The sequence below is a fragment of the Spea bombifrons genome, chromosome 6, assembly GCF_027358695.1.
Source record: "Spea bombifrons isolate aSpeBom1 chromosome 6, aSpeBom1.2.pri, whole genome shotgun sequence".
Classification (NCBI taxonomy): domain Eukaryota; kingdom Metazoa; phylum Chordata; class Amphibia; order Anura; family Pelobatidae; genus Spea; species Spea bombifrons.
In genome coordinates, this window is record NC_071092.1 from 43,946,492 (window position 1) to 43,958,367 (window position 11,876).

General features: G+C 43.4%; 3 protein-coding genes across 4 annotated transcripts; 2 read left to right on the forward strand and 1 right to left on the reverse strand.

The window, feature by feature from the left end:
- The first annotated feature begins 155 nt into the window (after nt 1-155).
- On the forward strand, nt 156-4,051 carry EBNA1BP2 (EBNA1 binding protein 2). 2 transcript variants are annotated; one of them, XM_053469369.1, is made up of 10 exons: nt 156-262; nt 1,075-1,163; nt 1,491-1,574; nt 1,672-1,838; nt 2,098-2,221; nt 2,350-2,439; nt 2,600-2,675; nt 2,997-3,078; nt 3,444-3,615; nt 3,704-4,051. In XM_053469369.1, exons 2-10 carry the CDS (start codon nt 1,089-1,091, stop codon nt 3,752-3,754), a joined length of 921 nt encoding a protein of 306 aa, XP_053325344.1. In that variant the 5' UTR covers nt 156-262; nt 1,075-1,088; the 3' UTR covers nt 3,755-4,051. The 2 variants fall into 2 exon arrangements, with proteins under 2 accessions (XP_053325344.1, XP_053325346.1); XM_053469371.1 differs by having other exon boundaries at nt 181-255.
- Nucleotides 4,052-4,073: 22 nt separating this feature from the next.
- CFAP144 (cilia and flagella associated protein 144) lies at nt 4,074-5,799 on the reverse strand. Its single transcript, XM_053469372.1, has 4 exons — nt 5,623-5,799; nt 4,963-5,022; nt 4,752-4,855; nt 4,074-4,537 (listed from the first exon to the last, which is right to left on the reverse strand). Exons 1-4 carry the CDS (start codon nt 5,765-5,767, stop codon nt 4,424-4,426), a joined length of 423 nt encoding a protein of 140 aa, XP_053325347.1. The 5' UTR covers nt 5,768-5,799; the 3' UTR covers nt 4,074-4,423.
- A 909-nt stretch (nt 5,800-6,708) lies between these two features.
- Nucleotides 6,709-11,597, forward strand: PIF1 (PIF1 5'-to-3' DNA helicase). The gene is made up of 13 exons (XM_053469508.1): nt 6,709-6,818; nt 7,348-7,918; nt 8,173-8,302; nt 8,381-8,506; nt 8,724-8,877; nt 9,037-9,151; nt 9,306-9,412; nt 9,917-10,056; nt 10,167-10,273; nt 10,483-10,570; nt 10,704-10,849; nt 11,121-11,312; nt 11,449-11,597. The coding sequence occupies exons 2-13, from the start codon at nt 7,352-7,354 to the stop codon at nt 11,485-11,487; spliced, it is 1,911 nt and encodes a 636-aa protein (XP_053325483.1). The 5' UTR covers nt 6,709-6,818; nt 7,348-7,351; the 3' UTR covers nt 11,488-11,597.
- The last annotated feature ends 279 nt before the right edge of the window (nt 11,598-11,876 follow it).

Consider the following 11,876-nt stretch of genomic DNA (forward strand, 5'->3'; position numbering starts at 1 on the left):
TGTAGTCCCTCCCGCTGAGGCGCTTATAATTTAGAATGCGCCTATTGGGAGGGGAAGCGGAAGCACGTAACGCCATAACGCACCGCAACGTGCCTTACAGGCTACCGTTGTTGTCATTGACGAGCCACGTTGCACAGCGGGAAATGTAGTTTAGGCGCTGTACCTCACACGTGAGTGGTTGCTCAGGGCTCTACGTTACGTAGGAGGAAGTGAGGATCTTGGGGTTTCCGGGCGACTACACGTGAAGACCTCCGTGTTACTAGTAAGTGAGGCGATAATGAATTTCCCCTAATATGTGCCCTTTCTTACTGAAGTGCTTACTTGTGCTATGCTGTAAACCGGTGTCTGGGTGGGGATAAACCGCATGCACTCGAGTATTTAGTGCCTTTGTGAGGAGAGTGGAGACGGAACATGGCGAAAGGTAGCCCCTAGCAGTTATTGAGGTCTTGCTCCCATGGTTATGTACATAGGCTTCTTTCCCGTTTAATACCAGAGCCCAGAACCAGCATTACGAGCATTAAGCTTAGCCATGTGTAAATCATATCATATCAATAATAACTGGAAATCCACCCTGGCCGGAGATCATTAGGATCATGCTTGTGGTTGTAGAATATCAGGATTTGGTAATATTACTTAAAATCTAATTGCCAATTTTGGAAAATGCTAAAACAGCCAAAGTGATCATTGAGCCCACGAAATTCAGGCTTTTGGTTATGATGGCAGCACCAGGACATGCGCCAGCCCTCTGGCATGTCATACAGCGGTGCTGTTCACATTATTATTATTTATTATTGTATACTGACCTGTTTGCTGATGCGGGTACAGCGTTCGTCTCTGTTGGGCTTCCTTTATCTTTCTGAATTTTTGTGTAAGTCGAATAACTATTTTGAGCCATTCTTTGCGCATTTGGCTGAATTTGGAGATGGTTACTTCTAAATATATGCATTTTTGGTTGCACGTATTTGCTATATAGACTATGTAGAACTGTTTGTATTTCTGCTTTCTACTCCTGTTATATATATAATTTGATATTCCTGTTCAGATTAACACCAGCTGCCATGTTTTGTTTTCCAGATTTAAAAGTAACTATGTCGGACTTTGAGGAGGATAACACATCGGCTTCGGATTCTGACATTGATCCGTCTGAGCTGACAGAGAAAGAGGTGCGTTCGGTAACTCGTTGATTGGGGAGTGGAATCCGGTGTCTGGTTTGTAACAAAATGACTCTTGCCTTGTATGATAGTTGAACTTTCATTCTGTTTAGGCTGAACTTTGAAGAAACTGTTCGGGTTTGAGTTAAACTTCGTGAATTCCCACATTGTTTGAAGAAGGGACTGGGAAAGCCAGTGTCATTCTTTGAGTGTGTTAGCCCACTTAAATAAATCACGATGTATTAAGAATTGTATGCCTATTTCGTGATGATTGTTGAATTGTCATAGATTGTCTTTTTGTATGAAATGTATCTCGATCTCCGCGTGTCTCTGTTACAGCTCCAGGAAGCGTTCTCGCAGGGGAAAATTAAGCCTGGCTTAAATGTGGTTTTGGAAGGAAAGAAGAAATCAGCCAATGACATAGTGAGTAAAGTATAACGGTGTAATGTTTCCTACAGAAACATGTGATGGGTTTGAAAATATGCAAGTTGCTGAGACAGATACATTCTCCCCTTTACAGTCTGGCTTGAAGCAGAGTCTACTGGATCTCAAAAACGATTTTCCCTGGGTAGAGCGGCTGGATGTCACCGAGGCTCCTGTACCAGAAACGCCGGGACAGAGCGGAGAGACGGCCAAAAACCCTTCTGACGTTAACGCGGAGGATGACTTTCAGAGAGAGATTTGCTTGTGAGTTCTTATCTCTTGCCTAGTTTAAAGGCCATCAGTCTGCCAGGACTGCCTGAGGGTTATTGCATGTATTTACCATATAAGAAAAAGCAGAGTTGTCTTAAAAGAGGACTTAAGACATTTAATGCTGTTTATGAAAAAAACTGTGATCTCTATTACAATTTGAAACTTTTTTTTGTTTGTGTAATTCTTGCTCCTTCATAGAATTTGTTTTATGTCTTATTTATTTCTTTTTTACTTCATTTTTTTTCTACTCCAGTTACCGGCAAGCACAGGCTGCTGTGCTCTTTGCTCTGCCCCGTCTTCTCAAGCTGAAGGTAGCAACCAGGCGCCCGGATGATTACTTTGCAGAGATGGCAAAGACTGACCAGCACATGCAGAAGGTAACAGTGTAGTAACCTGTTCGCCCTTCTCATCATCCTGAGCTATTAAAAAGATGTTGCGTATCTTTTCCGAATTCGCTGGGCTTAATGCATTGTGCCTAATTATCCATATTGTTGTCATTTCTTAGATTCGACACAAGCTTCAGTCAAAGCAGGCGGCGATGGAGAAATCTGAAAAGGCCAAACAACTGAGAGCTTTGAGGAAATACGGCAAAAAGGTGACTTGTGTTACTAATGCTTGTGTCACAACAAATCTAAACTGTTGTGTTATCTAATATCTAGCATTATTTGTGCTCTTGAATTGTGGTCAAGTTTTTAGATCAATAGAAATGTTGGCTTTGATCAAATTATAACCTCTTTGTCGTGTTTGGTTTTCAGGTGCAAACTGAAGTTTTGCAGAAGAGACAGAAAGAAAAATCAGCCATGATGACTCAAGTAAAGAAATATCAGAAAGGTAATAATTTTGAGGTGGGGGAAAAAAAAGTAGTTGCAGGATTGATGTTTAGATGCAATGCAGCCCTCTTACAGATTATGGTACCCTTGGCACATGCAGAGACCCCTATCTGCGGAGGACGAGGGGGGCTCTGATTTTTGACAGCTTGGTCCACTCACCAAGGAGCTTGTCATGTCTACACGTAGCCAGTGATATGTGAAGCCCCTGGCCGTTATATGACACTACAATAATCCCTTAGTTTCATTTTGGCCATTTTTTGGTTATTTTCACCCCAGTGCTGATGTTCTATAACTCAAGATTTGTGCAATTTTTTCCCTGTAGGTCTTTCTGACAAGCTAGATTTCCTAGAGGGTGATCAACCCCAGAAGAAAGCCAGTGGATCTGCCGTTCAGAAGAAAAAGGGGTAAGGCACGTTTGGCAAACCTAGGAAATTTGTTTATACATTACAAAAAAAAAGTATCTTTATATTATACGCTTTTTTAAAAAAAAAAAAACTGTTCCATATTTGAGGCAAGTGAATTAGTTTTGAGTGATAGAATGAGATAAAGGGACTTTATTTAATTATCCCAAAATAGGGTTGGGAAATGTTCCTCTTTTCTCCAGAACCTTATGTACAGTTAGGAAGCAGAGTCTGGAAGTATCTGCCTAACATAAGATTTTCAGTATTGGAAATGTATCTAGGTTCAAAGAATATCTTTTTAGAAAGTTTTTTATTATTATTATTTTTATCTGTAATGTTACAGATTAGACAATGTTTTAATGTTTTAGACCCAACGCAAAACGGCGCTACAAGGATGAGAAATTTGGCTTTGGTGGAAGGAAGAAAGGCTCGAAGAGAAACACAAAAGAGAGTGTTAACGATGTACCCGGTTTCCGCAAAAGCGCGGCGCATGGAAGAGGCCCCTCCCGGCCTGGCAAGAAGGGAGGAAAGAACGCCAACGTGAGTACACAGGGGGAGAGAATGGATTGATATGGGTAGAAATAATTCAAGGGCAGACTTGTAACTTTATTTTTGTTTATCTATGTAGAAAAGACCCGGTAAAAGCGTAAGACAGAAGATTAAGAACAAAGGCAGATAGAATGCCGTTTAAGAGGCACGTTGATCGTTCAGGAACCCTACGTTTTCTCCTAATGACCATTTTTTACGCAATGGAATATTCTTCGTGGCGGTGCCCGATCTACACAAATGGAAAAGTACAACCGTGGAGATGGATCTGCCTGATTGCTTCTCCGGCCTGAGGATTGTATTATTCAAGAAGTGTCTCTTAAGTGAACTATTAAGTCTGATGCAGGGCAATGATCTGCGCTCGCTGTTTTTACGCAGTTTTTTTTTTTGTTGTCCAGAAAAACCATTAAAAAAATATATTGTTGTACAATTGTTACAGCTGTTAGAAGTCTAAATTGCACAAAATTCCCAATTGAGCAGCTCATAGAAAACCATGGATTACGTGAATTTCTGTCGGAGAAAGTCTTCACTTTAATGAATTATCTAATGTTTGTTACAAGCACAAAGATTGTTACAAGACATTTCATAATTGAGTGACTCGCTGGGAGGGTTAAACAGTGGTCATCACAACACTTAATACAACACAGATATGAAGACTCTTATGTTTTTCTTTCTAAAACTGACTTGATAAGATCATTTAAAAGGTTTCAGGAATGTTCCTGCAGGGTATTATGCTTTAAGAGTCCATCATTGGCCCCCTTCCTGACATTTGATGAAGTAATAATGTATACTTGCTGGTAACCTACTGCAGATTCACGCTCTGCTCTTTCAGACGCCACGCCGCTTCCATGTATCTGGTAATTTCCGAGTTCTGGCGATAGTGGTTGAGACGTCTGTCTGCTCGATTATTATCGATCTGAAAGCAGAATCAAAGCTGAAGCCACTGCAGGAAGCTTTATAGGTTGACCACCTATCGCCGTATACTAAGGCTGGATTGAGTTGCAATGAAAGCACATATCTGTTGTACTGTTATCGATATCTTACACGTTGCAGTACCACCCTGGCAGCTATTTTGAGCAAAATATTCAGAGTTTCTTCTAAGCCATTGCTAGCCACGCAGTGATACCTACCAACGGTTTGGTGATCCAGCCGATTTCCTGGCTTGTAGTTTGCGGCTCAGTGTATTTTTTGGTGGGCTCTAATGCAGCGTGATGTATAATGTTTATGAAGTTGTCTGGATCAGGGGCAAAAAAAAAAGTGACTTAAACCATCTGCTTTCTCTACTCTCATTATCAACAAACTGTCTCTCCCTGTATAGCTCAGTCTCTTTCCAACTCTTACCATCTGCCGATTCCTCTTGGTTCTCGTGCCATGACATTGGCTTCCCGGTAACAGCATGGACTGCGGAAACAAAAGAAAAACAACAACAATCAGGGTTTGGCACCGGGGCTTGTAACGTGCCTGCGATTAGTGATCTGTAGCATTAAACACACACAAGCAGCTAGTATGGATTTAGACCTCGCGGGATGCTCTTTTACCATGGAGAGGAATGTGTTAGATGTTTGTTTCTCTTTGACAAACCTGATCTTGTGTTTATCAGGAAGTATAGAGATGCTGCCCTATGAAGCAAGATCAGAGTGTGATACACGGTACTGCAGCTCATGTAAGGACACCTCTGTATATAATACCGCAGTGTAGGGAGGGTGCAAACGTCTCTGTATTAGAACATAATAGGATGAAGTGCATTAACCTGCATTGGGAGACCATTACACTGTATAATGAAATAATTGAGGTATATGGGGTTCGTTACCCTATACAAGGAGGTGTAACACGGTATTCTGTATAAATGGTATATGGTTTACCTTACCCTATTTGTGGCTGGAATTATGTTATATAAGTGGGTACGGGTGGTGTATAGAGTGCATCATCCTGTGCGGAGCCCTATACGGAGTTCGTTACCCTGTGTGTGTAGTAACAGAGGCGGTATACTCGGTACTTTACCCTTGTGGAACGGGTTGATGCCGAACTCGGTGACTAATTTCTGGCAGCGGTTCTCCTTACGGATGGTCTCCCGGTGGATTGCGTTCAGGGAGACCTCGTCCCGAGGCTCTTTGGCCCGTTGGCTCCCGGCTGCCGGCGCTGCCATCCCGAAACAGAGCGGTGTGCGTCTGCTACCAAGGCAACAGTTCAGGACCCCACGGGCTGTCTTGGCTCTGCCTGAGCTGAGTTCCGGTAGAGGCTGGTTTATGGTGTGAATGCTTCTTTCCAACCCTGTGGAAAGAGGAAGCTATAGGATCAACTTTACTTTCTATATGTTTAACCACCTACATATCTATATGCCATTTACTATGTTTCTTAACTTTGTTGCTGTGATGAAGTGTATGTGTGGTCCCTTTAATAATTTAGAAACCTGGATGATAGAATTTTAGATCATATGATGGAAAAACACAAGCAGCGGCTGTCATTCTCCGCGTGTCTATTAGTTATGTGGTTTATTACGGGTGTACATTAACCCTTCGCATTAACCCTTACACAGGTTTATATTTTATATATATATATTTTATTAAGAGACTGTAGAACACTGCGATACACTTCTACCCAGAAAACATTCCGAGCACCTAGAAAAGGGGGGCTGCACCCCCTAAAGAAGGGTACTTGAGAGCTATGAGGCGAGCCTTTGCTGAGTAAACACTTTATGGCTTTATAAGTGATCACTGGAAAACGGGCTCCCATTTATAAAACTATTACATAGTATTATATGTGTATGACCCCAAACATCACATTATATGCATGAGTGGTCTTTTAGCAAACGCTAAACTAATTGCACACGGTATAAAAATACAGGCGAGATCCATAACGATTCCACCTGCCCTTCACAAACATGGCCGCCTGGAACTCAGAACAGATCACGTGACCAAAACAAGCAGGGCGCAACGGTTCTGTGACGCGTGATGTCATTGGATGTTGATTGGTCACTTGTTTAAAGGTCTAAGTACTGATAGGATGCGAGGCTGTGCCGGCAAATTTAAAATTTCTGCATTCGGAGGCTGCGTTCTGGTGCCCAGATCTCTCTCTTTATACGGGGGGAAGTCATCAAGGGAAGATCTGGGGGCCAGTTCAGCCCAGGCGAACCAGCCAGAGGGTCTCGGTTTAACTGCACCTGAGAGGTCTAATTTTTGGTGATCCGCTATATTCGGGTAAGAATGAGACTGCCTTTGATGTTTAAAATGTGCTTTAAAAAATAAAGTCTATTTCGTTTTGTCTTTTATCTATCTACGTTTATTATATATATATATATATGAGAGAGACTGTGATGGATAAGGTTAACCTGTTAAAAATCTTATGATTTTGCAATATGAGTAGTGCTGACTGTATCATATAGTTTCAGTAGATGTATGTATTCCCCCCCCCCCAAGGGCGCCCATTGACGCACCTTAATATGGATACAGCTTTATGTATGCATGGAGACCATACCAAAAAAAAAATGTAGAAAGCTGAAATAAACCCCGTGCTCAGGACACCGTATACCCGTGACAACACCGTATACCTGTGACAATTTAACCCTGTCAGTGCCAACACACAGACCTTAACATCTGACAAAGAATTGCATTAGCAGTTATGAAGGTTTATTTATTGTCACGCTGCATTCCGTTTTTTCTGTAAGGATGACTTCTTATGCACCTGCAGGTATTCCAGGTGTTAGTGTGACACTCTGTCTGGTTTCAGGAAAATGATGCTGGCCGACCACTTGTCTACAGAGATCCAGAGCAGCGTCACCGTGGAGTACTTAAACGCCTCGGGCCAAGCGATGAAACGCAAAGTCATCCGTAACTCCTTCATGTCTCTTGGACGCAATGAGCTCCGTGAGCTTGTGCTGCAGGTGAGTGACGGGAAACTCCAGCAGAAGTTCGTCCTGAAACAGATCAAGCTCTTCACCCGTTTCATCCAAGATGGCAAAGCCTCCATTGTGTTGAACCCGGACAATGTCCAGCTCTTGATCTCCAACTGCCCCTCGGATAAGCTCAAGCTCTTCATGAGAACTCTTCTGATAAAGCACGAAGCTGGGAAGAAGGAGAAGCCGGTGAACGATCGCACCAGGCTGCTCTCTGGGCTGCCGCGGACGTTTGAGACCATTAGCCCGGTGCAGAAAAAGGATGTGGAGCAGGCGAATGAAATGCGGGCCAGGGTCAACACCGAGACGCCCGTTAAAGGGAAGGGACTCGGCCTCCGGGGAGTCAATGGCGTCAACAGATGTCAGAAGAAACGGGCGAGGACGGCCTCTTCTGAGAACTGCTTGGTAAGTTGCATTAGTGAACCTTATGGTTATTTGCGCTTTAATGCAATTTATCCCCCCTTGTATTTGCCCCACTAGCTCGACCTGCGCAAGCATTCTAGGGGGCTAACTATACCCTTCATAAGCTGCCCATTGGTTACATTGGGAGTGCTTTCCAGCCAGTGATTAAAGTAAAGTTATGACAGCTTTCTGCGATAGATTCAATTATTTATCTTTTTTATTTTCTGTGCCTTGGTAACTTTCATATAATTTTGTAGGTTGCAGATCTCCGACCCAGCAAGAAGCCGACTCTGACGATGCCCAAATCTCTGACGCTCTCCACGGAACAGTCTCTGGTCCTGAACACCGTTCTCAGCGGGAAGAACGTCTTCTTCACTGGCAGCGCAGGTTGGCATTAGTGCCGGGAACCTCCGTACGGGGCAGGGAGCTGGGCTCGCAGGATCTAACTTCATTTTGTCTGAGCAGGAACCGGAAAGTCCTATTTACTGAAAAGGATCATTGGTGCCCTGCCTCCGAAAAGCACTTTTGCCACAGCGAGTACTGGAGTGGCTGCCTGTCACATAGGCGGCACAACGCTGCATGCGTTTGCAGGTATTTTGTGCTATATACATTGTGGAGGTGTTGCATGTTTTACAGAAATGGTCAAATATACAACCAAGGAGCTTTTTAGAGGGTTGATATTAAGCTCTGTGGCTCTTGTTAGTCACCGGCAGTGCTTGATGAGAGTTCTTCAGAGCAGCCGACGTTGTCTATATGTGCCTTTTTAGTAAAATGATGATGGATAAACTACTTCTCTGTCAATCTTAAGGTATCGGCTCTGGGAAGGCACCATTGGATCAATGCATTGAATTGGCGAAGAGACCAGGCGTCCGGCAGCACTGGGTTAGCTGCCGGCAGCTTATCATCGATGAAATTTCCATGGTGGAAGGAGAAATGTTTGACAAGCTGGAGGCTGTGGCCAGGTAAAAACATTGTCCGTGAGCCAGACCATAAGTAAGAAACCGGTGTAAAGATCTGCCCCAGAAATTAACATAGAAAATGTAATTGCCCTACGGTGTAATAATGATCTGGTTCGTTAGACCTGTTGCCCCTGCGCTCACCAGCTGGAGTATTTCTTGCAGGGCCGTCCGTGGACGAGATGAGCCGTTTGGTGGCATTCAGCTCATCGTATGTGGAGATTTCCTCCAGCTTCCGCCCGTCACCAACGCTTCTAGTCAAACCAAGTTTTGCTTCCAGGTAGGAATGACTGCAAGAAAACGCGTTCCTCGTCCGCCAGCAAGACTGGGAATTACTCGGTCGATTCTAATACTCTCTGGCAACCACTGCAGATTAGATAGAATCTGGTTACATTCGCAAAACGGATCCATATTGGATTTGTCTCGTCCTGCAGGCTAGAAGCTGGCGGAAATGCATCAATCTGACCATGGAATTAACTGAAGTGAGAAGGCAGACGGACAAAGCCTTCATCTCCTTGTTACAAGCCGTCCGGCTGGGCAGGTGAAGTGTTTTTAAGGAGCCGTCGTGTTACAATGTTTTCTCTTTATAGCAGATGATTGATGGTCCCTTATCCTACTGCGCAGTATGGGGTTAACACTTATGGACATTTAAATCCATCAGAGGATGGTTGCCTACCTGGCTTAGACGTTCTGCACATACAATGCCCATTAGGTTGCAAAACCTTTATTACCAATTGTCATTAAGGGGTTAAAAATGTAGATGCAGCCATCAGGATCACTTGTGTTTGGTCTTCCCTGTGTACACTGGTTATATGCATGTGTACGGGTCACAACTATTCTGCATTTAATATCACCTTCACTCTATAACAATTCTGTGCGCATGTCCTGCAGGCGGCTTCATGCTGTCCTTTTTAAAAGTACTAAATTGGCAGGAAACCTCTGCCCCAATCTGTCTCTTTAAGCCCGAGCACGGTTGATAGAAGTGCCTGCTTGTGAATCGGCAATTCATCGTTTTTTTTTCTCCTTGCTTGTTTTGCTTTCTCAGATGCACCGACGAGGTCGCCAGAAAGCTGCTTCTCACCGGCAATCATAAGATCGAGCGGGATGGAATTCTGGCCACCAGGTTGTGCACCCACAAGGACGACGTGGAGCTAATGAATGAACGGCGGTTACAGCAATTACCCGGTAATGCATCCGACAGAGTCCAGAAGAGATTTAAGAGAACGTCTTACGACCCTGGATTTTGTACGGCAGATACTCAGTGTATGTCTCATGTCTGTCTGTCTGTCTTCCAGGTGACGGTCGTTGTTACGATGCCTTGGACAGTGACCCTGTGCTGGTGAAGACCATTAATGCACAATGTCCTGTTAATGAAAAGATTCAGCTCAAGGAAGGAGCTCAGGTTGGTGACTCCGCTCCTCGAATATCAGACACATTTAGTCATTTCGGGTAATGCTGCTACAATTTTATATATCTCTCTATCTTGTTTAAAAATGACTTAATATTCTTAACTATATTGCAGAATATAGCTAAAAATCTAAATATAAATATCACTTTGTCTACTGGTGATCTGTCGCTGATTTACTTGCCTGTTTTTCAAATGTGCAACAGGTGATGCTGGCGAAGAATCTGGATGTGGCCCGTGGACTGGTGAACGGGGCTCGTGGTGTTGTCGTAGGATTTGAAGGAGCTGGAAAACGTGAGTTGGCGTCCGGCACTGAAATGCTTACTGATGCTTCCAAGTGAAGCTTTAGTCCCCATTAACCATTAGTACAGAACGATGCCTGCAGTTTTCTCCGCTGTAAAACCTCTGATCTTTCTTGTCTGTACAGCTCTGCCCAAGGTGCGCTTCCTTTGTGGGGTTACTGAAGTCATTAAGCCGGAGCGCTGGGTATTTAAAGGCCACGGCGGGATATACCTGACTCGACAGCAGCTCCCGTTGAAACTGGCGTGGGCGATCTCTATCCATAAGAGCCAGGTAATAACAGACATCAGATGAACCTTATTCCCCCCCCCCCCATACATTGGTGTTAGTCCAGTTTGATAGAAGTGTGTCTGCCCAAGATAAGTTACGATGTAACAGTTTGATCAGGCTGCGCATGGACCTCAGAAGACCGTATCTGATCTGTAGGGCAGGGTAGTAATCGAGTTTACTTTCTGTGACTGCAAATGAAACTCTAATATCTGTACCCCTTGTAGCGCTTACGTTTAGTTACTCAATGGCCGTCGTTGCCTCTTCTCTGTTCCAGGGAATGTCTCTAGACTGCGTGGAGATCTCCTTGGCTCGGGTGTTTGAGAGCGGCCAGGCTTATGTAGCCCTCTCTAGAGCCAGGAGCCTCGAGGGTCTTCGGGTTCTGGATTTTGATCCCAAAGTCGTGAAAGCCAACCCGTATGTTCTTCAGTTTTACTCCAGACTGCAGAAAGAGAGAGCACTTCTACAGGTAAACCCCCTTTAATAACCCCCCCCCGTATAATAAAGGAGCACAGAAAGGGTCCTTTCAGGGTATAAATGTTGCCTGAAGCTATGATATGTAATATAAAAATTTACAAACTCTACATATGCAATTTTTCTTTCAGATGACTATCGATCCTTACTTGGCAGGCAAAGAGAACTGATGTCATAACGCAATGGATTTTTTAATGCATTTTATTTTTAAGCTGTGGATATGTAAATATTACCGTACAGAATTTTATATTTTTATAAATAAAGGCGCTAGCATCTGAAAGTGTCTGTTTTTGCGATTGTCTTTCTTTGTGACTATACCAGACACAAATTGTAATCTGATTACAAATCCAGTGGTTTAAATTAAAGCGACAAAGCTGCTTTTTGTATGCATCACACGTTTAACCCCTATAATGCCAGAATGCAATGAGGAGAATGTGGCACTGATCTAGAACTGTAGCAATTACAATCGGCAATTAAGTAAAATTAACTTAATCTCTATTGATATAATTTGTCTGTTACTAACGCTTTTAATTTACACTTAAATTAAATCTGTATTTGC

Coding starts and splice junctions, on each gene's coding strand:
- EBNA1BP2 (XM_053469369.1), top strand. CDS start 1,089: ATGTCGGACTTTGAGGAGGATAACACATCGGCTTCGGATTCTGACATT. Junction 1,164..1,490: donor CTGAGCTGACAGAGAAAGAG/GTGCGTTCGGTA, acceptor TCTCTGTTACAG/CTCCAGGAAGCGTTCTCGCA. Junction 3,616..3,703: donor AGGGAGGAAAGAACGCCAAC/GTGAGTACACAG, acceptor TTATCTATGTAG/AAAAGACCCGGTAAAAGCGT.
- CFAP144 (XM_053469372.1), bottom strand. CDS start 5,767: ATGGCAGCGCCGGCAGCCGGGAGCCAACGGGCCAAAGAGCCTCGGGAC. Junction 5,023..5,622: donor CATCAACCCGTTCCACAAGG/GTAAAGTACCGA, acceptor TTGTTTCCGCAG/TCCATGCTGTTACCGGGAAG. Junction 4,538..4,751: donor GCTGGATCACCAAACCGTTG/GTAGGTATCACT, acceptor TTCTGCTTTCAG/ATCGATAATAATCGAGCAGA.
- PIF1 (XM_053469508.1), top strand. CDS start 7,352: ATGATGCTGGCCGACCACTTGTCTACAGAGATCCAGAGCAGCGTCACC. Junction 9,413..9,916: donor CAAGCCGTCCGGCTGGGCAG/GTGAAGTGTTTT, acceptor TTGCTTTCTCAG/ATGCACCGACGAGGTCGCCA. Junction 10,850..11,120: donor TCTCTATCCATAAGAGCCAG/GTAATAACAGAC, acceptor TCTCTGTTCCAG/GGAATGTCTCTAGACTGCGT.